This window comes from Hyperolius riggenbachi, chromosome 1, assembly GCF_040937935.1.
Source record: "Hyperolius riggenbachi isolate aHypRig1 chromosome 1, aHypRig1.pri, whole genome shotgun sequence".
In the NCBI taxonomy this organism is placed as follows: Eukaryota; Metazoa; Chordata; class Amphibia; order Anura; family Hyperoliidae; genus Hyperolius; species Hyperolius riggenbachi.
In genome coordinates, this window is record NC_090646.1 from 361,920,116 (window position 1) to 361,947,732 (window position 27,617).

At 41.7% G+C, this 27,617-nt stretch overlaps 1 protein-coding gene across 2 annotated transcripts in view; it reads left to right on the forward strand.

Moving 5' to 3' along the window:
• The window catches only part of PAX5 (paired box 5), a 274,887-nt gene that overhangs the window by 169,708 nt on the left and 77,562 nt on the right, over window positions 1-27,617 (forward strand). For both annotated transcript variants that reach the window (XM_068271308.1, XM_068271309.1), the window contains 2 exons: window positions 200-310; window positions 14,483-14,612. In XM_068271308.1, the coding sequence (XP_068127409.1) occupies window positions 200-310; window positions 14,483-14,612 (241 nt within the window). The remainder of the gene's footprint in view (window positions 1-199; window positions 311-14,482; window positions 14,613-27,617) is intronic.

Below are 27,617 nucleotides of genomic sequence, written 5' to 3' on the forward strand. Positions count from 1 at the left end.
GCTGAAATTTTCATACTGGGAAATGGATAATCAGTTAGTATTTTTGGGAATTGTAAATGCAACCTAAGAAAATGAAAGCTAGACTTATAAATATTTGAACTTAGATTATTTTATTCATACAAAAATACACACAAGAACACAATCAGAACACGATCACAGTGGGGGTGATCTGGTTCTGAACATTACCTTATGGTTTCAGCAGGTCCGTTGGCTCCCCCGTTTGGAACAGGTTGAGTTTTCCGGCGGCTCGACAGCTCAGTGGCGCGATTTTCGACTCTCTCTTCATCATGAGCCCCACAGCCGAACCTCGGTAAGTCCACTTGCTATACAAGCGAGCTGGGAGGGGACTTACTTTGCAAATGATCCTTTCTGTGTGAGGATTTCTCACTGTCTTTCCATTTTTTTATAACAAAATTATGTTTTTTTTCCTTACAGTACTTTTTGGGGTCAATGGAATTCTTTTGATTGATTCTTTTGATTTTTTAACTTGTTGTTACTGTAATGATTTACTTGTTTGCCTTTTCTTACTTTTAATTTACAAAAGCAAAATTATGTTTTTCTTCATATTGGAAAGAGAAAGTGTAAATTTAGATCCTGCTTTGAAGTTTGGCAGTGCTAGCACTGTTGTTAAATGTAGTATAAATGCAATTTTAATATGTTGATGTTATAGATCGCTGTCAATACATAATTTAATGTATATATTAAAACATTTTTGGAGCACACCCATTCAGGTAATTCATGTATCATAAGTAAACATTAGATCATTTAATAGCATCAAGGCACTATAACTAAGGGATCTGTTCACACTAGTTCTACTATAAGACCATTACCAGAGGGAGCATCAGCAGATCCATGAAGCAGACTCATGTTTTACAGTGGTCCCCTTCACATAGCATATGTGCACTCAGGGACTGATTTAGGCCAAGGCCACCTAGGCCATGGCCTAGGGCACCACAAGAGGAAGGACACCATAGCAGCAGGCTAAACTGGTGCAGCATTTGTAAGCTTGCAAATACTGCAATGCAGGGAGATCAGGCTAGCGCCTGCCCACCATACTCTGCTGCTAGCTGCCTGTGCAGCAGCCACTTTGCTCTCTGCGCACGTTTGCAGCATTGGAGACGGAAAGGAAGAGGAAGCTTTTGCACTGGAGAAGAGCAGAGAAATGAGTGACACGGATGGCTGCTGCGGTGTGAAGGCCAGCTGGCTACCTATACTGAAAGGGGGGGGGGAATTAAGGGAGTCATCTGGCTACCTATCTTGATGGGAAAGGGGGGAGGAGTCATCTGGCTACATATACTAGAGGGAAGGGAGGAGGGGTCATCGGGCTAACTATACTGGAGGGAAAGGGGGAGGAGTCATTTGGCTACTTATACTAGAGGGAAGGGGGAGGGGTCATATCGCTACCTATACTGAATGGGGGCGGCTGATGACAGTGGCCTAGGGCGGTAAAGAGTACAAATCCAGCCCTGTGTGCACTTATACCACAACAGAAATTCCCAACCTGTATGATAATTAGCAGATAGTACATGTGTTGTTATAGCTGAGGATATGACATGCTTGTGTTCTGCAGACTGTGTGAACACCTCTAGAAGGCCATCAATGCAGGTACAGCATATTGGTCCATCATACTGTGGACCTACCCTACTGTAGAGTTTTAGCTTTCTCAGGTTAGTTAACACATTCCTGCCTTTATAAGAGTATAATGTGATCCCTTTTACTATATATATATATATATATATATATATATATATATATATATATATATATATATATATATATATATATATATATATATATATATATATATATAGTGATGAGCAAATACGGCCATTTTCATTTTGCCATAATTTATGGCCAAGACCAAACACATTTTCGTACATTCATGATAATTTTAACAAAACTATTTGTGTGAGAAGAAATAACATATGCCAAATGTGTTGAATTCTATGGGCATTAGAAAAAACACATTTGTTCACAGATGAGAATATGCATGAAAATATATGGGTATGCATGTGAAAATTCATTTGCACGAAATGTATTGAAGTCTATTGGCATGAGAAAACACATTTGCGCACAAATGAAAATTTATGGGAAAGCATATGGATATGCATGCAAAAATTAATTTTCACCAAAATGTATTGAAGTTAATGGGCAAGAGAAAACACATTTTCAAGAAAGTTCTCTTTTTTGTAAAAATGAGTATCTTGCATCCATCAAATTTTTGGGAAAACATTGAGTGTAAATACTGAGATGGCAATAATGCAAATTTTGATGTGAAAATTCAAGCTCACCCCCTATGTATGAGTGAAGCTTGAGATGAAGAAATACTGATAGAATAGAATGAGCGATGTCACACTAACGCGTACGTACAAAAAGGGCGCCTGGACAAAAAGGGCGCGGGGTGTAAACTCTAAATAATAATTAATCATTAATAGGGTTTATAAATATAGTGTGCTATATTTCGTTTACAAATAATGTTTAACAAAATTATAAATCATTAAATAATGTTTATGAAATCGGAAATTGTGAAAACGTTAATCTTCCCTGTTTCAAAAGTTAAACTTATAATTACGTTTATAAAAAAACCAATAATATATGTTTAATTGTTATAATTGTATATTATTGTGAATAACCGTCATTTATGGTTTGTTCTTATAATAAAATCTGAAAATATTGTTTATAAAGATGATATAAATATAACTACGTTCGTAATAAGTGTTGTAATACATTAGTAATTATTACTAAAATTTTACTAAAACTATACCTAAGCCTACTCTTACATAGAACCCTACCTGTACCTATCCCTAACCCCTAGACTCCCCTGTTGGTGCCTAAACCTAAGACCCCCCTATTGGTGCCTAAACCTAAGACCCCCCTGTTGGTGCCTAAACCTAAGACCCCCCTGTTGGTGCCTAAACCTAAGACCCCCCCCTGTTGGTGCCTAAGTAACCCTCCCTGTACCTACCCCTAACCCCTAGACCCCCCTCTTGGTGCCTAAACCTAAGACCCCCCTGTTGGTGCCTAAACCTAAGACCCCCCTGTTAATGCCTAAACCTAAGACCCCCCTGTTGGTGCCTAAACCTAAGACCCCCCTGTTGGTGCCTAAGTAACCCTCCCTGTACCTACCCCTAACCCCTAGACCCCCCTCTTGGTGCCTAAACCTAAGACCCCCCTGTTGGTGCCTAAACCTAAGACCCCCCTTTATTATGTGGATAATAATGTTTTACTAATTGTGGATTCAAAAAATATTTTGCAATTTATGTTACGTACTGATCGCTTTATTTTGTGAATAATAATGTTTTACAAACATATTTTGCAATTTATGTTACGTACTGATCGCTTTATTTTGTGAATAATAATGTTTTACAAACAGTAAGGGATAAAACTTTAAATAATGTTTTAATTATTTAAATAAGATAAATATGTTTAGTATTTTCATAAACGTTATTCGGCACGGGTGCATTTTATAAACGTAAATCACCACAAGTTCAGTTATAAATCATTAAACATCGCCGGGCGCCGTTTGTAAACTTTATTTAGCTCCTGGCGCCGTTTATAAACTTTATTTAGCTCCGGCGCCCTTTTTTCCTACTCGGCGCCCATTAAACTCTATTTATTATGGGAGTGAATGGCGGCGCCCTTTTTGTCCACTAGCGGCATGCGCCCTTTTTTCCCAGCTCCCACACTAACACCCTGCTAACTAAATGAGTGTAGAGCCATTTATAGACCATGCCAGTTTACTGATGAGGAGCAGTTGTAATTAGGTATGTTTATCCAACAGCACTCAGCTGGTGACCCCAACAGGCAACCTGCAACTGCAAGCATGACTATGTTGTCTTTTGTTACCACAAATTGCCAGATATGGTGACTTTCTACCTTGTGTCTGTAAATACATTAACAATGACTTATTTAAACAAAATAATAATACATAATTTTTCAAAATCTATATACTCTCCCTTCCTGTTAAAACTTGGTGTGAAGGATTTGAGGGCAGAAAGAATTTCAACTGTAGTTCAGGACTCATGTTTTGTATCTGTATTGTCATCATTTTTTTCTTTACTTGGTTTGCTGAATTTGCAGTGCTGACCTCCTGTGCTAATGTCAGATAATGCTTGGCTGGACTAAACAGCAATCAATGAGTAGAACAGACTCCTCCCCATTCCCACATTGGCAACTTACACTCTTACCTCTATATTGTTTATGATTGTTATGAGTTATTTGTGGTAGGCATCTACCAAAGGTCCAAACTCTATTTCCACATACTGCTGAGCCCTCCTACCAACTCCCTGACTGTCAAATGTGGCCACTTTTATAGAAAAAAAATAGAGGATTCAGTCCATGCCTGTTTACCCAGTTCCCTAAATGTGGTAACAATTGATGTAAGGAAGAAAGGACCTCTTTATCAGTTTTTCTGAGGGAAAACTAGCTGATTCATCCAATGGACTTGGAAGCAAGATCCATGGTGAACATTTTTAATATGTATATCTAACTCCAGATGGTGAAAATTGCCACACTGAACCATGAAACTCTGTTTCCCACTTTTTAGCATTTATGTCTACTAGAAGCTTGAGCAGAGCTAAACTTGTGCCAGCAAGTGTTATGTAGGTGCAGCTTTCCATGCACATTTCTTGTACCTGACAAGTTGTGATATACAGCACTACATCTATGCTTAGAATACCTTATTAGGTGCTTTTCATCACATGATCTGCACAGACAAACCTGCTAAGGGGTTTCCAGGGCAGCCCTAGATAAATGGTAATGCACAGAGCTCGCCGCATGGGTCTGATTTGTGACCATACTAGTCTTGCATCCATAAGTGGCCTTCTTGTGTTTTCAGAGCTCTATAGCAGTAACATAGGCTGAACTACTATAAAACATAAAACTGCAACTGCAATGCATTCTTAATCCTTTTTAGTTTCATTGAACTAATATATAGAAGCAGCCCACTATGGGAAAACCATGTCCATCTTTCACATCAGGTCGTGATTGCATTGGTAAATTAGATGAGATGCCACCAATATTTCACGTAAGCAAATTCTACATCTAGAGGCAACCGGAATCCCACCAGTTCAATTGTTTTGCCTTTTCCTTTTCTTGTATTCAATTCCCCTACATCACTAAAGCCAATTTAAGCAACAAATGCAAATATTCTCCATCTCTCATTCACACTGCTTTGTGCTCGTGGGGCAGCCTTTTCATTGTATATGTGTGTGCTTGCAAGAGATTTACTGCCTTGTGGCATGCCACATGTCTTAAAAATTACAGTGCCCATTTTCTAGTGAAATAATTTCAACGAAGAGTGGCTCCTATTACAGCCAGAGAAGCAGGGACGTCATGATTTATTATTATTTATGGTCCCCGGGCCTTGTTTATGCACGACGGGTTAGGTGTGCGGGATAGCAATGCCATTATGCAAATGACATTGAATGTCCTTTCTGAGCCTAAATAATTTTTGTGTTGGACGATTAAACCTCATCTGTTATTGATATGGGCTGCAGTCGGGCTATTAAAGAGTCCCAACAGTACTTACTCCCAGTAATGGGAAAATTGAGAGGAAGAGTCTAAACAATTGCCTCTAGTGTGCTGTGATTGTCTGCTAGGAGTAGAACATAATAAACCCCCTGAATAGAAATTGTGTTTACTACTTAGGGATAAATAAAGAGGGGAGAAAATGCAATAAATTACACTTTGCGATTTCAATAGGCACAGCAGAGCATTGGCGTACTTTTCAATTCATTTATATATTTTATTTATTTGCTTTTTTAGGTAAATAACAAGTAGCTGGGAATGATTCCCATCCAGTACACAATGTGATAGATAAGCGTGGAGAAGCTGGGAGGGGGGAATCGCTAGTTAAAGAGAACAGAGAACCAATATTCGCTATGTGGACAAGCTAGCTAACATCAACACTTCCCCTTCTCCCTCGCTCTCCTTCTCTCTCCCTCTCCTTTTTGACACAGCTGTGTGGTAACATTTTGATCAGTGTTGATAGCTTATGAATTCCAAAATTGACAAAATTTATAGAAAAATGAGGATAATCCATCTTCCTTAGCAGCCTGTCAGGAGCTGGCTATACTTCATAATCCTCAATTACAGATGCTATTTTCAGGCATTTACATGCAGATATTAAACACAAATGAGAAACAAAGAGGGGATGGAAATCCAGCTATTTATATGTATAATGTTCCAAGAATACAGAAATATAACACATAAATCCTGTAAGCTCCTCTGCTTTGCCTTTGATTTGTTTTTTTTTGTTGATGTTTTTTTTAAATCTTCTTTGTAATGACATAGCGTGGTTGTATTGGTTGAAGTTTGATTTTGATAGGAGGTTCATAACAGCATGTTGTTTGTAGAATCATCACAGCCCTCTGTGAATGTGTTGGCTAGGTTGTAAACATGCCATGCCAAATGTATTAGTAGTGTTTAGGTAAAATAGTGATGGGATGTGTTAAATCCTAATTGCAGCTTGTGTAGAAAAGAGTTTAAGCACAGTTATCACCTATTTGAGATGCCATTATTAATACTGCAGTGAAACAAAGGCGTTCCACATAGGTTGTCTTAGACTTTTTTTTATTGAATTTTCATAAGCCATGAACTCCATCTTTAAACAGTTGTAGAGCAGTGGTCCCGCAGTGTGTAATGCATTGTTATGCCGGGGTTTTTGGACACATTTAAATTGAAATGTACATTAATCTAATAAAGAACAATTTGTGCTTTTTTTCTTTACTGATAATTCTGGTTCAGGCAGGGTCTTACTTGCTCTGCAAGAGGACAACAGCAAGAACCACTCACATCTATGCTGTAATTTTCTAGCTTGTCCCATAAGTTAATGAAATCTCCAGGAAATACATGTACTGTATGGGGGTAACAGGAATTTTGGGTTCCGGAGGTGCAGCAGAGGTTTGGCTCCCCCATAGGCACATATGTTAATATTGGCTATTAACAGAAATTTGCCTATGGGGTGCCCAACCTTCCATGGCACCCAATATTTATCATTTATAACAGCAAAGAGAGTGTGGTTATCGGTGGCTATGCGGCATGAGGGGGGTTTAGGGCTAGGCATGGGTGGGGGGTTGGTTAGGGTTAGGCATTGTTGGTGGGAGGGTTTTGGTTAGGGTTAGGCATTATGGTTGGGGGGGGGGGCAGTTAGTATCAGGCATCACTAGAGGAGCGCTTGTGTGAGAATAGGGTTAGGTTAAACGATAGTAATATCACGGTGACATTTAAAGATATCTTACTGTCAGAATTAGCACTGCCCAATAGTAGAATATTGGTAGTTATACCGATATCCTACTAGCAGCTATCTCCAGCACCCAAATACGACCATAATCAATTTTACATTTACGATTCTTTGTCTGTGTCTCATTTCAGTATATAAAAAAATTATAGTCTTCCTACACTTACAACATCAGTTTAAAATGCAAATCACAATCTAATTACCATAATCATCATTTCACACAAAAGATCAATATTTAAACATGGATGCTTGCATTAGCCAAGGATGCTTGTTTATTTTTGTGGAGGAAAGAGACAGGTAATGGTTGATGCTCTTACAGACATACCATTATTGTACAGTTCAAATAACATGGTCACATTGGGTGACAATCACCTTGTGTTTGTATGTAGCTTAAAGTGAACCATGAAGGAATAGAGTTACTGATGGCAAGGCTGTATATGAGCCAGTCTTATTAAACTTTACATTTATGTATGTTTTTATTTGTTTTTTAAGTATTTACATAGCGCCGACATATTACGCAGTGCTGTACAGAGTATATTGTCTTGTCACTAGCTGTCCCTCAGAGGGGCTCACAATCTAGTCCCGACCATAGTCATTTGTCTATGCATGTATTGTGTAGTGCATGTATCATAGTCTAGGGCCAATGTAGGGGGAAGCCAATTAACTTATCTGTATGTTTTTGGGATGTGGGAGGAAACCGGAGTGCCCGGAGGAAACCCACGCAGAGAAGGGGAGAACATACAAACTCCTTGCAGATGTTGACCTGGCTGGGACTTGAGCCGGGGAGCCAGCGCTGCAAGGCCAGAGTGCTAACCACTACGCCACTGTGCTGCCCAAAGTGCTTTAAAACAGGTTTTATGGAGACTCAGCATATTTCAAACGGAAGATTATAATCTCATTGGAATCCACCTGTAATCCTATTCACATACATTTGGTTGTTGCGAGGTCTTTTAATCGGTACAGAAGCCATGTATAACAAGGCTGTAGTTGCAGAAAGGGGCATGGATGGTGGCATTAGAGATAATTCAGCTTCCTTGTTCAAATATCAAGCAAATAACAGAGACCCACCAAAAGCCTCTGTACTTCTCCATGTGCAGCAGTACTACCAAGCTGTGTGCACCTCTTGCCCCACTGCCCTTTTAAACAGACCTTTAGGTTTACTACAACAGTGTTTCAGAATGCTGACATCATCAACCTGTAGAGGCAACTCTACCCTGGCCTATGCATGAAATCATTTATGATAGGGAGTTATACATCCTATAATGAAAGCAAACCATCGTTGCCCAACACCGGTGCCCAAATATGGAACTGGACATGTACTGGAATCAATGGATGTTCAGTTTCTCCAGCTATTTATTGTCTCATTCTCATGCAAAGACAATAAACCTAGCTATATGATATGATGACCACTTTTATGTGTAGGTGGGTTCAGTTTTTACGCAGTCTGTACATTGAAGACATGGAGAATCCACAGTCCACAGTTCATCTCACAAAAGTTTTTGCTCAGTATATTGCCACTTGACCAGGCATGATGGTGTTTAATAGAAAAATCAGGAGAACCTGAGGCATATGAAGGGGCTCTTGGGTATTAGTTTCTTATATTATTAAAAATGTTTAATTGAATTAAATTAATTTGAGATTGGTAGACAGAATTTTAGTTGCCGTCTAGTGTGTTACACCTCCCTTTGGGAACTCAGGTTTCTATTTTACAGTGTAATTGCTAATTCACTCCTTCCTGTACATGCTGTATATTTCTATGAAATGTGGCCTGATGGTCTTTGTGCCTATGGAACTTGTCCCAGTACAGTACTTGTCCCATACTTACTTGTTTTCTCTGTGTTTCTTAAATACAGAATGTACATTATATTGACTATGATTTCATAGCGCATTTATTAATGTACAGCATGTATTACAGTTATATAGGAAATAAAACCCAGTTACATTGTTCTTACATTAAGTTCAACCCCTGAAAGATTTTTAACTTAACAAAACTTTTGACTAAATTCATAAAGCAATACAGTGAGCAGTTATTAAAGATGCATAGTAATCAATCTGTGTTAGGATGAAATTATAATTCGTGATACATTTGATAATATGGTAACTTTTTAGAAACAGATACACAAAGGTAACAAAAAGTGTTTACAGCAACAAGTAAGGCCTCTTGCACACTGCAAGCGATTCAGATTCAGATTCCGCTTTTTAATCTGTTTTTACATCCGATTCCGATTCAGATTTGCAGTTTGCTCCCTGCACACTGCAAATCGGAATCTGAATCTGATGTAAAAACTGATTAAAAAGCGGAATCTGAATCGGAATCGCTTGTAGTGTGCAAGAATCCTAAAGGTGGCCATACAGTTAACGATTTTTCCCTTCGATACCAGCACTTTTAATCACTTTGATCAAATCTGGTAAAAATTGCTGCCACAGATGATGTCCGATCAAGCAATTTGTAGCCAAAATTGATCAAATCAGTCTATTGCAGTGATTGGAAGATATTACTTGATTGGCGGTGGTAGTGGCGTTTGTTTGCAGGACGACTGTCTGAAAACCAGCTGTCTGTCAGCATGTGTCTTCTCTCTACTGCCGCTGGGCACACCTCCCTGTCTAGAGGCACTAGAGGCCTGACATGTATGTGATCACTTAAGGGAATGAACCTCCAGCCTCTAGTGTTTGGCCTCTAGTTTTTTTTTCATGGGAAACAAGCAATGAAGAAAAGAAACAGGGAGGAGCTTCTGGAAGTGATGGGGAAAAGACACATGCAAGCAGACAGGTGAATGTAGGCTCTGGTGTCAACACTATGCACAGCCTGAGTGGAGGTGAGCACACAGATGGGAGAGACCTGGGGGCCTGACAGGCAGAGCATGATTCCACAGATTTTCAATATATATCATGCTGAAATGTATGTGGAAGGATTTGACCCCTCTCAGATATTTTATGTGAGAAGGATCAATTTACTGGTCAAATCTAATGGCCAATTGGCCATCTATTAGTGTATGGAGTGCTTAATATTCTTGAGAAATGAGAGTGCCCCTTTATAAGTATATAGAGCTTGTAACTACACGTATTTACACATATTATGCTGCACCCTTTAAGTGACACACTTAAGACTCATAAAATTGTGTCCTTTAATTGATAAACTAAAGAAGACAGACCCAATTTAGAAATCGACAGACTGTGTGACTGCAATTGTACACACATTAAATTGTCCCCATTTTTACTGGTTATGTTATCTAACTAGAATATAAGATGTACACTGAGAATATACACTAAGCTGAGTAATTTCCATATTTTTTACAATGGCAATTCAATTGGCTGTGGCAAGTAACACACTAAAAATATGACAGTCCACTTTTAAGATTGGATTCGCTGTAGAACTCAAACAAAGATACACAAAGATGAGTAATTATTTTTTTAACAGTGTTAATAAAACATCCCTTTTAAAACTGGCTAACCACAAGCATTCACGTGCTATGTTGTGAGCAGAGTCCTCTGTTGAGGCTTTTTAAAAAAAAAAAATCAGACTCAATGTGTAGCTCTTCAAGGCATGCAAACCGACTATAGGGAAGCAAAGTGCTTGGGATACTTACATTGTTGTTGTGCAGTGTATTTATAAACAGAAAGAAAAAACTTTTTCCCTAAAGAGGACAATTCTTCAAAAGTGGAGAAAAAATAGTTTGTACCAGTTTTATAAATAGGGCTGAATTTTTTTTTTAAATTGCTGAAAAGGGGCTAAAATATTTTTACCACTATACAAATAGGCCCCAGGTGTTTTAGCTTGGGGTACTTAATGAGATGAGCATTTAATCTTGGACCATATTACGCTAATACAATTCAATTTGTTATTGTTTCCTTATTAAATATCAGTGTTTTTTTACTTAGAGAGTAGTCTTTGATAGTCCTTATACCCCCCAAAATGGGCATAACTACAGCCACGAAACCAAAACTAAACCAAATCAGAAGGCTTGTTGGCAAACTCATCACTGGGGAAGCTAATTTGAGTTTTGGGTTTTTTTTTGCCAATTTCCAATTAGTTCACACTAAGTACCAGTAAGAAGCCCCAGCTTGAAACTCATATTCCTGCTGACAGGGTTAATGGTCAGTATTGTGGTGGGGACAGATGGTGCACAGTAATCTCCAAGATAATGCAGAAACAGAAGAAAATACTAGAATACAAGACGGAAAAAAGGAAAATAATTAATAATAGAAGAACAGAATTCTAGAAAGGAAAAAAGAAGTTTACAGATAAAAAAAATGACAGAAGTAGACAAAAGGCAATACTAGGTACTGTAGGGAGGGAGCCGCTCACCTTCAGAAGTACTCAGAGATCAAAGTACATCCAAGGAGACATCCAAAGGCTAGCCTGGGGCCAAATGCTGCCCATAAACCTGGCCTCCAAAGCTCTTTATAGTTCCATGCGGCCCGCAGGCTATAGCTGCAGTGCCGCATACAGAGGTAGGCCTACCTTGTGTTGCCACTCTGCCTCCCCCTTTGTTCGCATGTAGGTTATCAGCCATTGCTATAGCAGTAACAGCCACTGATTAGCAGCTGCCACTATGCCAGCATCTGTAAAAGCCACTGATTAGCAGCTGCCAATATGCGAGCATCTGTAACAGCTACTGATTAGCAGATGCCACTATGCCAGCATCTGTAACAACCACTGATTAGCAGCTGCCAATATGCCAGCATCTGTAACAGCCACTGATTAGCAGCTGCCACTATGCCAGCATCTGTAACAGCCACTGATTAGCAGCTGCCAATATGCCAGCATCTGTAACAGCCACTGATTAGCAGCTGCCACTATGCCAGCATCTGTAACAGCCACTGATTAGCAGCTGCCAATATGTCAGCATCTGTAACAGCCACTGATTAGCAGCTGCCACTATGCCAGCATCTGTAACAGCCACTGATTACCAGCTGGCACTGTGCCAGCATCTGTAACAGCCACTGATTACCAGCTGGCACTGTGCTAACTTCACAAAGTACATGGGCTATTTCCTGTGGAAATGTTTTATTTGACAACATATCAGAGGCATAGTGTACCTTGTGTTTAATTTCACTACTTTTGCCCCCTAGCACTCTCAAGAGTGGCGATATGGCCCTTGGCCTAAGAGGAGGGATCCATAGCCTTCCCTCCTCTTAGGTGAGTTTCTAACTTTTTTGTTTTACAATGTTACAGTTATCTGAGGGGCTCACTGTGTTACACTGTGTTAATGATCATTACTACGCAAATCAACTATAGAAGAGAATATTATCAGCACAGGACTAAAAAAGAGCTAATACTGTGTTTATGGGGCAAACACAGTATTAGTTCTTTATTGGTCCTGTGCTGATAATATTCTCTTCTATAGTTGATTTGAGTAGTAGTGATCATGAACACAGTTTCCCATCCCCTTATTGCGCTTCTGATTCTGAGGTTGTCCTTGATTAGTTTTGGTGTGCCATATCAATTGTTATCTATAGCAGTGATCCCCAACCTTTTTTGTCTGAAGGACCCCTTCAGCATCAGGCAATTTTTCCAAGGACCGGCAGGATGCAAGCGTATGGGGGGACGGGGGTGTTATTGCGCGGGGGGTGGGGGGGGCGGGCTTGTTCTACAGGCAGAGTCTTTACATAAAGAAATCCTGGCAACACCAGCCCTACCTAACCACTATCTTCATCACCCTCAGCACTTTGGCAAAGATGTCTTCGCACTGCACTGGGGCTGCTGCATAAGCCACCAGCACAAGGTACATTTGGAGTGACAGGTGGTGTGAAGGGGAGTACTGCCTGGGCTTCCTTATCCAGTGGCACAGTCGTTTCCTCCCTCATCTGCCTCCCTTCACTTGTACCCTTCTCTCCACCTCACAGCCCCTTTACCCTCCTCCCCACACTTCACCCTTTCCTCCTCCCTACACCCACTTCACACTACCCTCCTCCCTACACCCACTTCACACTTCCCTCCTCCCCACACTCACTTCTCCCCACACTCACTTTTACCCTTCCATTCTTCTTCCTACACTGGCTTCCAGCATCAGCTGCTCACCTCTGTGCAGACTGAACTCTGTGGCTGGCAAGACACCAGAGAGTCCCAGTGATCCTCACTGCTGCCACCTGGTGTCCGTGCAGACAGAAAGCATGCTGCATTACAAACAACAGACACTAGGTGGCAGCAGTAACAATGGCTGCAGACGGCTCTTCTCTATAGCTTCCAACAACCTTTAGTGACACTTTTCTCTGCACTGAAGACGCGCGGCCCAAATCAGGGCAGCCTGCAGCCCACTAGTAGGCCGCGGCCTGGGGGTTGGGGACCCCTTATCTATAGCATGCTTGGGGGCCCAAATGCTAAACTTGCACTGGGGCCCGTGGCTTCTTAGCTACGCCACTGAGCTCTAGTAAAATAATGTTATTTAGGTGTGTAGAACATGGTAGAGATGACATGAAGTGAGAGAAATGTCAGTTCAGCTTTGCTTTAAAGAGACTCTGTAACATTCAAAAGATCCCCTGGGGGGTACTCACCTCGGGTGGGGGAAGCCTCCGGATCCTAATGAGGCTTCCCACGCCGTCCTCTGTCCCACGGGGGTCTCTCCGCAGCCCTCCGAACAGCCGGCGACTGTGCCGACTGTCATTTCAATATTTACCTTTGCTGGCTCCAGCGGGGGCGCTGTGGCGGCTTTCCATTCCGAACTACACGGAAATACCCGATCTCATTCGGGTCCGCTCTACTGCGCAGGCGCAGGAAACTTGCGCCTGCGCAGTAGAGCGGACCCGACGGCGATCGGGTATTTCCGTGTAGTTCGGAGCCGACAGCCGTCAGAGCGCCTGCGCAGGAGCCAGGAAGGTAAATAATGACGTCACCGCTGCCCGGACTCCACGGAGGGCTGCAGCGAGACCCCTGACGGATGGAGGACGGCGTGGGAAGCCTCATTAGGATCCGGAGGCTTCCCCCACCCGAGGTGAGTACCCCCCAGGGGATCTTTTTATGTTACAGTTCCTCTTTAAGTGAGTCAGAAAGAAAAGAGGAGATTGTTAAGGAAGAGAGAAAGCAGGCTTTCAGTTTATAAGGCACTAGTGTGCCTTGTAGGCTACAGTTACCCTCTTCAAATGAGCTGGTTCCCTGGTCAGTGGATCAGGATCTGCAAAGAAAAATATCTTATTGTGCCTAGGTCTGGTCTTATGCAAAACTTACCTTAGGTAAAATGATCTGCTCAACTCTAACAGCAACAGGAAAATTAATGTATTTTTTTTTTACATTATTATTTACAGACAGCGGATTATTCAGCCATGGCATCTTTAACTGGAGGGTTAGATGAAATGAAGTCAAGTCTAACAAGTCCTACTTCAGGAGACTTAGGAGGAACAGTTCCCGGTCCACAATCATACCCTCTTGTGACAGGTAATTAAAAGTGTGCCTTATTGAAAGTGTATTTAGCCTATAGCTAAATGTAAATGTCTTGTTTACTGCTTGTCTATTGTAATGAATTACCAGGTCATTGAAAAATTAGTTTTGACTGAATGCTAAATTCAACATACTGTGCATTATTGCCTCATCGAAAGTATGCATAGATATGTATGTAAAGCCATAATAAACTAGAATAGTCCCATTATTTAATATCAAGTAAGAAATATACAGGATGGTGCACAAAAACTAGCCTATCTGACTGCCAGGAGCGTCAGTATGCAGATAGATGCCAGCCATCCCGTCCCAATGTGCCTGTTACTCACCCTGTGCTGTGTGTTTGCTTCCCGAGTTAATTGAAGCCTGTGTTGCCTGCATTTGCTGCTGTATGGGTAACGCTCTCATACGGCAACAAATACAGGCAACAAAGTCTTCAGTAAACCCATTAAGCAAGCATAGAGCACAGGGTGAGTAACAGGACCGTATAGACAGGTGAGCTAGCATCTGTCTGTATACTCTCACTGCTGGCAGGGAGATGGGACAAATTTTCATTCGCCACCCTGTATGTAGCTTTAGAAGAATCCAGAAAGAAGAAGACTTTTGTTTCTGTTCCTTCTGTGTAATCAACATTATACTGAAGATATGATGTTAGGCTTAGTAAACACTGGCAGGTATGTGGCTAACCTTTCTGGCAATCATATATGATGGCTTTTCTGTTAGTTCCTTCTCCCCCACATGAGTTCCTGTGGAATTCCTTTCCACAATGCATGCATGTTTCTTCAATCCTTAAAACATTTAAGTGCACCCTTATAACTATCCTGTTTCAGTACTGCATCTCATTGCTTTGTGTGACTGGTGCTGCCCCTCCTGTGTGTCTTATGCCCCTCCTCCTTTGATCTGCATCTAATCACTGGACAACAAGTTGAAAGTATGGCAGGTATGACGCTAAAGGTAGCCATACACTCATTAGATTAGCAGCAGATAGATCATCAGATATATTTTCTGATCTATCTGATGTGTTTAGGAACATGTTTTACTAGGAACAGATTTCCAATAGATTTCAGTATGAAATCAGCTGAGTGTATGGGCCCCTTAAGAGCAAATGCCAAACTTGCCGTACTCTAGATACACCTCTGGATAGATGCTTCCTGCTTTGTGTACTTAGCAAACAAAGGTTTATCTTCTGTACAAGTCTCAAAAAAACCCTACTCGGAAGGGGAGAGGTAAGTGCAGAGTAAATTTACATTAGTAAAGTCATGTGATAAAATAAAGGCTCCAGGGAAAAGTAAAAGTATCTTTCTTAACCAAAACAACATGCTTTTTCCTATTGGATCAGGGTAGATATGTTTACTGTAATTCTCTTAAAACTGCTACATCCCTGCAGGTACTAGAAAATCTCATTTCAAACGTGTAAAATCTAAGGAACATTTTAAGTTTAGTCCTCTATTCTAGCATAAAAAGAAACGTTTTGAATCAATAATCCATGACAGGCTGGCTATTTTTTGGGTCGATGGATAGAAAATGTAATTTGGTGCACACTACCGTATGCAGGCTATTTGTATTTTTCGGCAACATTAAATATTAAGTTGCAGAACGGAGAGGGGGAAAAATCTTGCTCGCTGCCACGGTTCATAAACGCGCTATTTGCAAGGCAACGACTTGAGCCCAGTTCATTACAGCTGCAGTCAGCAGTTTTATAAGATGTTTGATTGTTATTAATTACCTGGAGATGCATTTCCTCTGCCCTAGCTTGCTGACTTCAGCTTGCTTCCATTGAGAGGACAAAATGGCATAGCAAGTGATACCATAACTGGACCTCTAAGCAATGATTGAAGAATGAAAAATCTAGGACAGTATTACATACAAAGTCAGTGAGAATGAAGCAAAACTAATAGTGATAGCACTATGATGCTGTAAAGAGAACCAGTTATAAGCAGACATTTCAAATCATCAGAGTAGTATAAAAATCTCCACTGAAATTGATCTAACAGTGAAGTTTTACACTCCAGATCCAATTGTTTTTCCAGTTATTTAATTGTATTGTTTTTCAATATATTTCTCTGTTTGGCTGGAATGACCACAATGTCTATTTTGCTGCCTCACCTCAGTGCTTCTGATTCTTCCTTCACTGATTACAGTCACACAGTAAAGCCCCTTTAGCTATGAATTAAACATGTATTCCTGACGAGCTGCTTTCATACAGAAATGGCTTTAGTAAAGAAATTCCAATTTTGGTGTTTTGATTAAATGAAATATTCTGGAAGACATGAGGTGCTTGGCTCTCAGCAGATCCTTTTGTAACTTGACCCTCATACAGATATTAAATGACTGTCACTTGATCCATGTGCTCAGATCAGGTCACAGCCTGCCTCTACAAAGTAAAGATAAGCAAAAACACCTATGCTCTGGCACTCTTGTGAAAATTTCCTTGAACTTCAGGTGGTACTGCACATTTTTGTTGAAGCTCATTCACAAAATCCATTAAAATCAATGGGCCGACTTTAAAGGGACTCAGAGCTGACATTATTAAAAAGATTTTTATACATACCTGGGGCTTCCTCCAGCCCCATCCGCCTGGTTCGCTCCCATGCCGCCGTCCTCCACTGCCTGCAGCTACGAGAACTGGGTCCTGTCACTGACGTAATCGGAGCCAGTCTACACAGGAGAAGTGCGCCCTCTATGTATCCTGCTGGAGAGATACACAAACAGCGCACTTCTCTTACGCTAGACTGGCGCCGACTGACGTAAGTGACGGGACCCAGTTCTTGTAGCTGCGGGCAGCGGAGGACGGTGGCTTGGGAGTGATCTGAGCAGATGGGGTTGGAGGAAGCCCCAGGTATGTATAACATTTGTATCAGTATGTGATGGAGAACAGTGACAACAAGGGAATAAAAAAGTTGCAAAAGTCCTTATGGTTTTTCAGAAAATTGCAAATAAAGTGACAGCAGGCAAATATAAATTTGCATGGCAGACAGTGTACAGAAGGCAGCAGGCACATTAAGCCATGTAAGTAGGACCTCAGATTGAGAAATGGGGGTGCTGCATGTTAGCTTAACCCACTAGCAGCAGCCTCTGCTATCAAAACAGCAGGAGACCACATTGCTAGCTGGCATTATTAACTGGATATCACCTGAAATGAATGTCGCCAATAAAGGTGTCTAGAGGTAATGCAGTGATATTAAGCCCATGGATAATGGATCTGAGACGGAGCATGGGTCAGCGAGAGCAGTAGCATTGTGTGAACTCTATGGTCATCTATTGCTAGGTAGATTGCATTGCTAGCTGGCAGCTACACCATGCAACACATCAATACCTTAAACAATTAAATAAATGAGTCTACATTTTTTTAGAACCTATGTCAAAGGTATAATGTAGGAGGTGCAACTCTGTAGAATGCTAAAAGCCAAAGCATGTAACAGTGAATCACTAGGGACACATTTAAACACGACTACTTGATTGGACTTGTACACTAAGTAAATAAGTACTAAAGCAGTATACATGAACTCCTAGGAATATTGGTAGTACAATACAGCTAGGTAAGGGACAATTTTAACCTGCAGTAGTATAGTACCACTGGCTACTTAATTGTATACACACTTTTACCTAAATGACTGAGTGAGCACTGAAGGAATACTATTGCTGACAGTTCTTCTGTTGCAATACAGGCAGCGACAAACAAGCTGGACTCTGGAGGAATACAAGTACCTTGTTGTACTCATAGTTCTAACCTATGTAAATATACAGTACACTGAATAAATCCTATAGGTAACAGTTTTATCGGTAGCTGGAAATACAGTTTAAATAGCTAACAAGCTCCTAGATGTAGTGTAACTACACACACTTCTCCCTAACCACTTCAGAACACAATAAATCCATCAAAAAAAGTTCTGCACACAACACACGCTATACATCACAGTTGTAGGCTGGTTAAGCAGACCTAACTGCAAGCTATCTCTCCCGGGAGCATACACTTTGGCCTCAATTCACTAACAAACGTTTGATAATTTACCTCATGGGTAAAATCTAATTTTGAATTCACTATGGTGTCATATATTTATCAAATGTTTTATCGATAAAACGTTCAATAAATCTATAACACTTTAGTGAATTCAAAATTGGATTTTACCCATGAGGTAAATTATCAAACGTTTGATAAAGTGTTTGATAAAGCTTAGTGAATTGAGGCCTTTGTGTCCCCCCCCCCCCCCATCTCTGTCTATAGCTCCTCTCACACAAACAATCAGTTCAATCTCAGTTCCCATTCACTAATTGTCAATTCATATTCATTAATTTTATCTAACAAAAATAGTAAAGTGTAGAGAATCTTCAGTTCCTTTCCCCTTCCAGGATATTGAAACCAGGTTGCCATAAGTCATGTGGGACCACAATAAAGTGGTCCATATTTTAAAGGAGGGTAGATCCGCTCAGCTCACTGTAGCACTATTAGAGAATGACAGATCCAAGATATCACTGCAGCAAGCTGGGCTAGTTGGAGCCACACCTTTACGTTATAGACCAATTCATTGCTACTTCATGTGACCTAAGAGGATATGATTTCAAAGGCCTGGAAGGAAATGGTGATCATAGAGATTCTGGTTAGTCACCAGGGAGATGGACACTTGTGAATTTGCACAGCCATAATCTAATGTTTTAAAAATGCAATTTAAATGTTTTATTAAATGTTTTATTTAAATGTTTTATTAAATGTTTTATTATTTAGAATGTTTTATTAAAAAGTGTATGTTTTGCAATATCTTAATCATAAAGGCATGTAGAATACGCAATATCAGTTATCATTAAGACATGTATACAAAAGAGCCTTAAAGAGACTCCGTAACAAAAATTGCATCCTGTTTTTTATCATCCTACAAGTTCCAAAAGCTATTCTAATGTGTTCTGGCTTACTGCAACACTTTCTGCTATCACCATCTCTGTAATAAATCAACTTATCTCTCTCTTGTCAGACTTGTCAGCCTGTGTCTGGAAGGCTGCCAAGTTCTTCAGTGTTGTGGTTCTGTGATGCATCTCCCCCCTCCAGGCCCCTCTCTGCACACTGCCTGTGTGTTATTTAGATTACGGCAGCTTCTCTCTTCTCTCTTATCTTTTACAAGCTGGATAAATCCTCCTCTGAGCTGGCTGGGCTTTCACATACTGAGGAATTACATACAGGCAGAGCTGTCTGCACTCTGCAGGAAGAAACAGCCTGACACTTCAGTGGAAGATAGCTGCAGGGGGAAAGAAACACACAAATTATCTCTTGAGATTCAAAAGGAAGGGTGTATACAGCCTGCTTGTGTATGAATGTATTTTCTATGTGTGGACATACTGTACATCAACCTACTTCCTGTTTTGGTGGCCATTTTGTTTGTTTATAAACAAACTTTTTAAAACTGTTTTTAACCACTTTTAATGCGGCGAGGATCGGCGAAATTGTGACAGAGGGTAATAGGAGATGTCCCCTAACGCACTGGTATGTTTACTTTTGTGCGATTTTAACAATACAGATTCTCTTTAAGGCCACACATTTGCAATTTACCATATTTTTCGGACCATAAGACGCTCCAGACCATAAGACGCACCTAGGTTTAAATGACAAAAACCAGGAAAGAAAATACTAAACCGGGGGCATCCATGGTACAGGGGCATCTTGTGAATATTCTCCCCTCCCCAAATTATATGTCCCCCTTGTACCTCTTGTGTCCTCTTTGTATCTTTAGTGTCTCTCTTGTGACCTCCACTGTCCCCGTGTGGTCCTCTGTCCCCCTGTGTCCTCATCCATGCTCCTTGTGTCCTCTCAAATGCCCCTCATGTCCTCTTAGGTGGCCCCTGTGTCCTCTAAAGTGTCCCCTGTGTCCTCTTAAGTGCTCAAGTCCCCTTTGTGTCCTTTAACGTGCTCCCCTGTGTCCTCCAAAGTGCCCCCTGGGTCCTCCAAAGTGCTCCCTGGGTCCTCTAAAGTGTCCCCTGGGTCCTCTAAGGTGCTCCCTGGGTCCTACAAAGTTCCCCCTGGGTCCTCCAAAGTTCCCCCTGGGTCCTCTAAAGTTCCCCGTCTGCTAAAATGCCCCCTGGGTCCTCCAAATTGCCCCCTGGGTCCTACAAAGTGCCCCCTGTGTCCTCTAAAGTGCCCCCTGGGTCATCCAAAGTGCCCCCTGGGTCCTCCAAAGTGTGCCCCCTGGGTCCTACAAAGTGCAACCTGGGTCCGCTAAAGTGCCCCCTGGGTCCTCTAAAGTGCCCCCAGGGTCATCCAAAGTGCCCCCTGGGTCCTCCAAAGTGTGCCCCCTGGGTCCTACAAAGTGCTCCCTGGGTCCTCTAAAGTGCCCCCTGGGTCCTCCAAAGCGCCCCCTGGGTTCTCTAAAGTGCTCCCTCCTCTAAAATGCCCCCCCTGTGTTCTCTTAAGTGCCCCCTGCACTTGTCTTTCCCCCTGTGACAACTTGTCTGTCTGAAGTATGTGTGTGGCTTGCAGGATCACAATGCACAGTGCCTGTGTCCCCCGAGGCTTTCGCGTCCCTCTATACAATGTTTCCGCCCCCCCGTCCTCCTCTGCCCCATCCCCTCTGACTCCCTTCCCTGGCTCTGTAATGTGGGGATATGTCTGGAGTGTGAAGGCTGCTGCGGCTTACTGATGGATTATAGTGCTGAACAGCGGTAAATCCTCCGCGTTAACAGCCGCTGGGTGGTCCGTGCATGTTGCCGAAGCCTCTCTGCCTTCACTTCCACTTACATCGCCAATGCGGAAGTGAAGGCAGAGAGGCTTCGGCAACGTGCATCGACCACCCAGCGGCTCTTAACACAGAGGATTTACCGATGTTCAGCCCAATAATCCATCGGTAAGCCGCAGCAGCCTTCACACTCCCCACATATCCCCACATTACAGAGCCAGGGAAAGGAGTCAGAGGGGATGGGGAAAGAGGAGGACGGAGGGGGCAGAAACACTGTATACCTGGATGCGACAGCCTCTGGGGACACAGACACTGTGCATTACGATCCTGCAAAGCCACACACAGACTTTAGACAGACGGGGGACGGGGCAGCCGCGGGGACATGTGATTTTAAGGGTGGGGGGGACAACTGGTGCGGGCAGAAATTGCAGCATTTGGACCATAAGACGCAGGCACTTTTTCCCCCATGCGTCTTATGGTCCGAAAAATACAGTAAGTTGCCTTTCACATGTGTATACAGGTACATCTCAGCACTTGCCAGCAACTTATTAGTGATCGGACATGCTGGAAAATCATACCTGTTCACTATAGTTATCCACCGCCACAGCTTGCCACCTCTAACTTGCCTATTGATCTATTGCTAATTTTTCCTCACCAAACAACTTTCCCTAACACTAACCTATGAGCCCCAACCTACCCTTTTGAGACTCATCCTAAGCCTCGTAAACATATACGAGAGCTATTGCCCGAAGGCATTGGGATTGCATCCTTTGGGCTACAGTTCGGGGCCAAGTGCTGTACAGATGTGTTGCTAACCTGCAGGCTATTGACACATTCTGTTGCTATGAGGGGGGGGATAAAGACAAGGCGCATGACAAGCAGCAGTAGTAAGGAGGAGAACAATAGCTTCAGCCTGTGCTCTGACAAAATAATCCTGCAGGTCAGATCTCCCGCAGAATCAGGGCCATCGCACACACGCTACACTCTCGGCAATGGTGGCCCCGTTTGGCTTTCTTTGGCTGCCTTGGCCAAGAAATATCTAAACTGTGTATAAAGCCTAGATCCCCAAGCTTAGCTGCCCTGACCTAAAAACCCCCTAAAGTTGCAAATATAAAGAAGTGGTGTGCAGAATGTGCTTGAATGCACAAGTTTTGCATAGCATTTATTTAGTATTGCTTGATTCTGTGGAATGCTGTTAAATTGTAAATTTGATAGAATGTAAAGAAAAAAATAGATCAGTTAACATAGCCTTAAAGGACCTCTGTCGCGAAAATCTTAAAATGTAAAATATATGTATACATATACAATTAAGAAGTATGTTTCTTCTTCGGTAAAATGAGCAATAAATTACTTTTCTCCTATTATGTTGTGGATGGTTTTTAGATTGGGAATTGAGTGGGAATATTTTTTTTCCTTTTAATTTCTTGTTTGTTCTTCAAATGTTTTCAATTGCTAAAGGTTTAATCTGGTTTAGCCAGCTGGCTGATTCACCTGTGTTAATGAGTCTGGAGGTAACATGGGAAGCAGATTATTTGCATTACCACAGCAAAGACAAAAGGGTTTTCTTACCTGAAGTGACGTCACATGATGAGATAAACCAATATACATATAATACTGGTCCTACTAAGGAATTTCCTAAAATGTCTTTCTATTTTCCTGCATTGCAAGTGTTAAAAATGTTGCAAATGAGCTTGTCAAATACAGCACATGTCCTGAAAAGTAAATAAAAGCCAAAATGTTGTTATGCAGCTGAGGAAAAACTTCTGATAACATTTTAGAGCTCAAAAGTTCAAAGGATCATTACTTCTGTTCGGTATGCAGCTGAATGAAGCTGAATTTTAAATCAGACTGTCATGGCTGCTGTTTAGAATTAAGTCTTAAATATGTACAGTAGCAATTAAACTAAAAATACGAGTATCTGTTCTGTTACTAATGCCCTAATTATCATTAGCACTACCTATACAATTAATTAGTTCATAAGTTTATTTTCAGTTCAGGTTTGGTTTTAACACCAAAGGATACCTGGGAAATAAAGATAATTTGCCTTAACATGATAGAATGTGTGAAAAAAATAATAATTCCTGGACTACATGGTGTCCTGGGGGAGCTGTTTTCAGCATTTTAGTCTTTCAAATCATATTATAAGTATGAGAAAACATGATTTAAAAATGAATTATGACAGCAGATAGAGCTAGATGCATACTTTTATTTAAAACATTCTGAAGTTTCTCTGTTCTCTGTTTCACTGTGATAATGGCATTCATTAACCAGCTGAGCGGTCTGGACGAGCTCAGCTCGTCCAACACCGCCAGCGGCTGCCGCTCAGGCCCTGCTGGGCCGATTTTAATGAAATAAAAAGCAGCACACGCAGCCGGCACTTTGCCAGCCGCGTGTGCTGCCTGATCGCCGCCGCTCTGCGGCGATTCGCCGCGAGCAGCGGCGAAAGAGGGTCCCCCCAGCCGCCTGAGCCCAGCGTAGCCGGAACAAAAAGTTCCGGCCAGCGCTAAGGGCTGGATCGGAGGCGGCTGACGTCAGGACGTCGGCTGACGTCGATGACGTCACTCCGCTCGTCGCTATGGCGACGATATAAGCAAAACAAGGAAGGCCGCTCATTGCGGCCTTCCTTGTTTATTCTGGGCGCCGGAGGCGATCGGAAGATCGCCTCCGGAGCGCCCTCTAGTGGGCTTTCATGCAGCCAACTTTCAGTTGGCTGCATGAAATAGTTTTTTTTTAATTTAAAAAAAACCCTCCCGCAGCCACCCTGGCGATTTAATCAGAACGCCAGGGTGGTTAATATTGTGATTATGAGCAACACAACAGTTTAAATAGAATACAAAAACAGCAATGATACTCTGTAAAACCTAGCTACTAACACTAAATGACTTTTTCATATAAAGCTTATGTGTTTTAAAAAATAAGTGACTTGATCAAGTGACCTTTTCTATAACCTATCATCACTTTCCCACCTCTTGGTGACAGTGGTAGCCGGATGGAGACATGTAAACGTTAATTAAGATAAAGACTTGCTGTAATTATATGCATGCAGAAAACATGCTAGAATAATTATGCAAATTGTGTTACAATTATGCTAATGAGATATACCACTGAGGTGTTATCATCTTCCACCTAAAGAAGACCACATATCCTCTTTATATCTAAAGGCAAACAGCACCTTTAAACCTTTTCAAATTAGTAATTCATCAGTTGTTATAACTTCACAAAAGGTCATTAGAATATCCATGAATATAAAAATATCAGAAGAATCGGTTGCAGGATATTACATATATGTAGTTACATTTTTAATTTTATACATAGGGGTCTATTTATAAAAATAATAACTTCTGTTAATAATGGCACATTTCCCTAGATTTACAAATTGTCATATATATAAAAGTGGCAATCCGCTAAAGCAATTGCCACTTTCCGCAAGTGTTACCAATTTAGGGGGCTAAGGAGTCATGAGAAAGTTAGATCTATGTGGCTTGGTATTAGGAGTTAAAGATAAACTGGAAACCAAGGATTGAACTTCATCCCACTCAGTAGCTGATACCCTCTTTTCCATAAGAAATGTTTACCTTTTCTCAAACGGATCATCAAGGGGCTCTGTATGGCTGATATTGGGGGAAAACCCCTCCCACAGTGTGATGTCAGCGCCTAGGTACTGACAACACACTGTGGGAGCCTTGTTGTATTGTGAGAAATAACAGCTGTTTCTAAATGCTAACATCATCTCTTTCCACAGACATCACCTGCCAGCAGTAAAAATGTCGCCATGTGATAAATGTCAGAGTGTAAATCAGGGAGAGGAAAGATTTTACAATGGGCAAACACTGACTAAATCATTTATAAATAATTATTGTAAAAATTAGGCACTTTTTTCATTACGTTATTTTCACTAGAGTTCCTCTTTAAGTGAGTTTAGGCTTATATTAGAGCAGGGATAAGTTTAAAGCAGAGGTCTATAGAGGAAGGCAACATTAAAACATATGGTAAATGTTTCTGTTATTGCCTTGAGGAATTTCTTCTTTCTGTTCATTGGGAAGAAAAGTCAGCAGAATCTGCAGATAAAATCCTGATATGCTGGTTCTGTTTGCTACCAAAAGAAAGACTTTTTCCCAATTTCAGAGATGTCACTTCACTTCTCTCTGCAGCCAAGACCCTGGGACAGGAGGTAACCATAAGCCTCCCTAACTTGAATGCAAACACCATACAAATCTGACAAAAGGTTTAGCTCTCTCTCATTCTATCTAAAATAAATAAACAATTTTAAGTCAAGTTCTATAATGGACAGTGTCAAGCTAAGTTGGGGTTACTGATAGATAAAGTGATAGGTTAGTAATTGTTTAAAGGGTAGATTATGGTCAGACTTCAGTAAAAGTTAAAGTAAGTTGGTGAATTAGGGCTATTGGAATTGTATTGATAACAAAATGGCTCAAATTAGCGCTTGGCACAGGACAGGAGGGAGGTTAGATTGTTAGGGCAGGATATGAATTTACCGTATTTTTCGGACTATAAGACGCACCGGACCATAAGACGCACCTAGGTTTAGAGGACAAAATCCAAGGGAAGAAAAATATACTAAACCTGGTGCATCGATGGAGCAGTGGTGTCTTATGGAGCTTTACATAGGTTAGTTAAGTGTCAATTGCAAAGTGCAGCTAGTGTTAGTAGCAATAGGCAATGCAATAGTCTGGATAGTTGGCCCTGATATTTATCAATGAAGCTTAGTCCCATTCCAGCATAACATAGTGGCACCAAGCCACAGGATTTCACTGAAAGTACATTAAAGCCCAAGTATGCAGAACAGCCTACATTGTCAATCTGCAGTTGCAGAGCATTATAACAAGCACAGGTGCACAGTTCCAACTGCTGTCACACTCACCACCCTCAGGGCCAGGTGAACTTGTAGAGGAGTGATCCCATCCCTGCAGACCTATGCGTGGTGGTAGTGGGCTACCGTCTATGAGAAGCTGTTTAGCTGCATCTGTGTGAACGCTGTCTCGCTACATCTATTTCTGCATAGTGTTCCAGCTAGGTCACAGGCCACTTGCCGCTAAACCAGGAAGTGTGGCTACACGATCGTCCCAGCAAAGACTCTCACGGGCCACACATGCGTCCCAGCTCTCACGGACCACTCGCCGCTCAGACCAGGAAGTACGGCTACTCATGGGAAGTGGGTCCATGCAGAGCTCCGCCCACTGAACAAGGAAGTCTCTCTCCAGGCTGCCGTTTGATCGGTCCTGTGATCCTTCCTCCGCTCCAGAAACAGGCTGTCAGGCCAGCAGGTTGCGGCTTTACCTGGACGCTGCTGACCCTGATGCTGTCTGCCCAGCCCAATCAGAAACCAGCATGGAGCCGGTAGCCATTTCCGATATGCAACTCCGCCCACTCCAGTCTGCCGCTCCACCAGCATAGGTTTTGAAGGCTCTTTAGGTGGCACATCCAGACGTCCATCCAGCCAATCATATTCCTCCAAATACGAACGCAGATTTACAATGAAGGCGGCGGGAGCTGAGCCCGGGGGAAAGTGGAATCTATGAAGTAAATAGTACGGAGGACTCAGGTCGCCGGCCAAAGATGAATGAATTGCCGCTGGACATGTAAGAGCTTTTGTGGGTGGTGCATCTGGCACACCTTCGGACCATAAGACGCACCAACTTTTTCCCCCCACTTTTGGGGGAGAAAAAGTGCGTCTTATAGCCCGAAAAATGGGTAGTTTGAAATTATGTTCGAACAGAGACTGCAGATTTGTGGTTGCTGGTGTAACTGTATTAACCCTGATATCCAGAGTGTAGGTAAATAAAAACATACATCTCTTGGTCTTGCAGAAACTTTAGTATTAGTACAATAAGAAATTAAAACAAGGGGTAACCACTGCTCTCTAACAATAAGTGTGTACTAGAGGTCGTAAAGAACATTTAAAGAGGGAAGAAATAAACTCATAGAAAGAGCACCACACTCAAGGTATGCAAAAGAATCAACATATTTATTATAATAATTAACACCACTTTAAACAATAAACGGGAGTATCTCCAACCACGGGTATCGCGACAGTCACGCCGCATTGTCACAGAGCGGGGGTATCTCCCCCTCCCCCCACTCTGTGAAAAAGCATTGTGAATGCCCCAATACCAGTGAAGAAGTCCACCGGGGGCTCCCCATCTCCCATACCACCTGCGCCTGCACTCTTGAGCCAGGCTAAGTATACCCTGTTTATTTCACTCTGTGTCCACAATGTTGTATTACCTGTCTAATCCAAACTCAGCGCGGTTTGCACTTTATGCTCAAAGTTATGGTTGATTACTGTTATACACTTATTTTTCATTGTTTGTTTTTTTTCTATGAT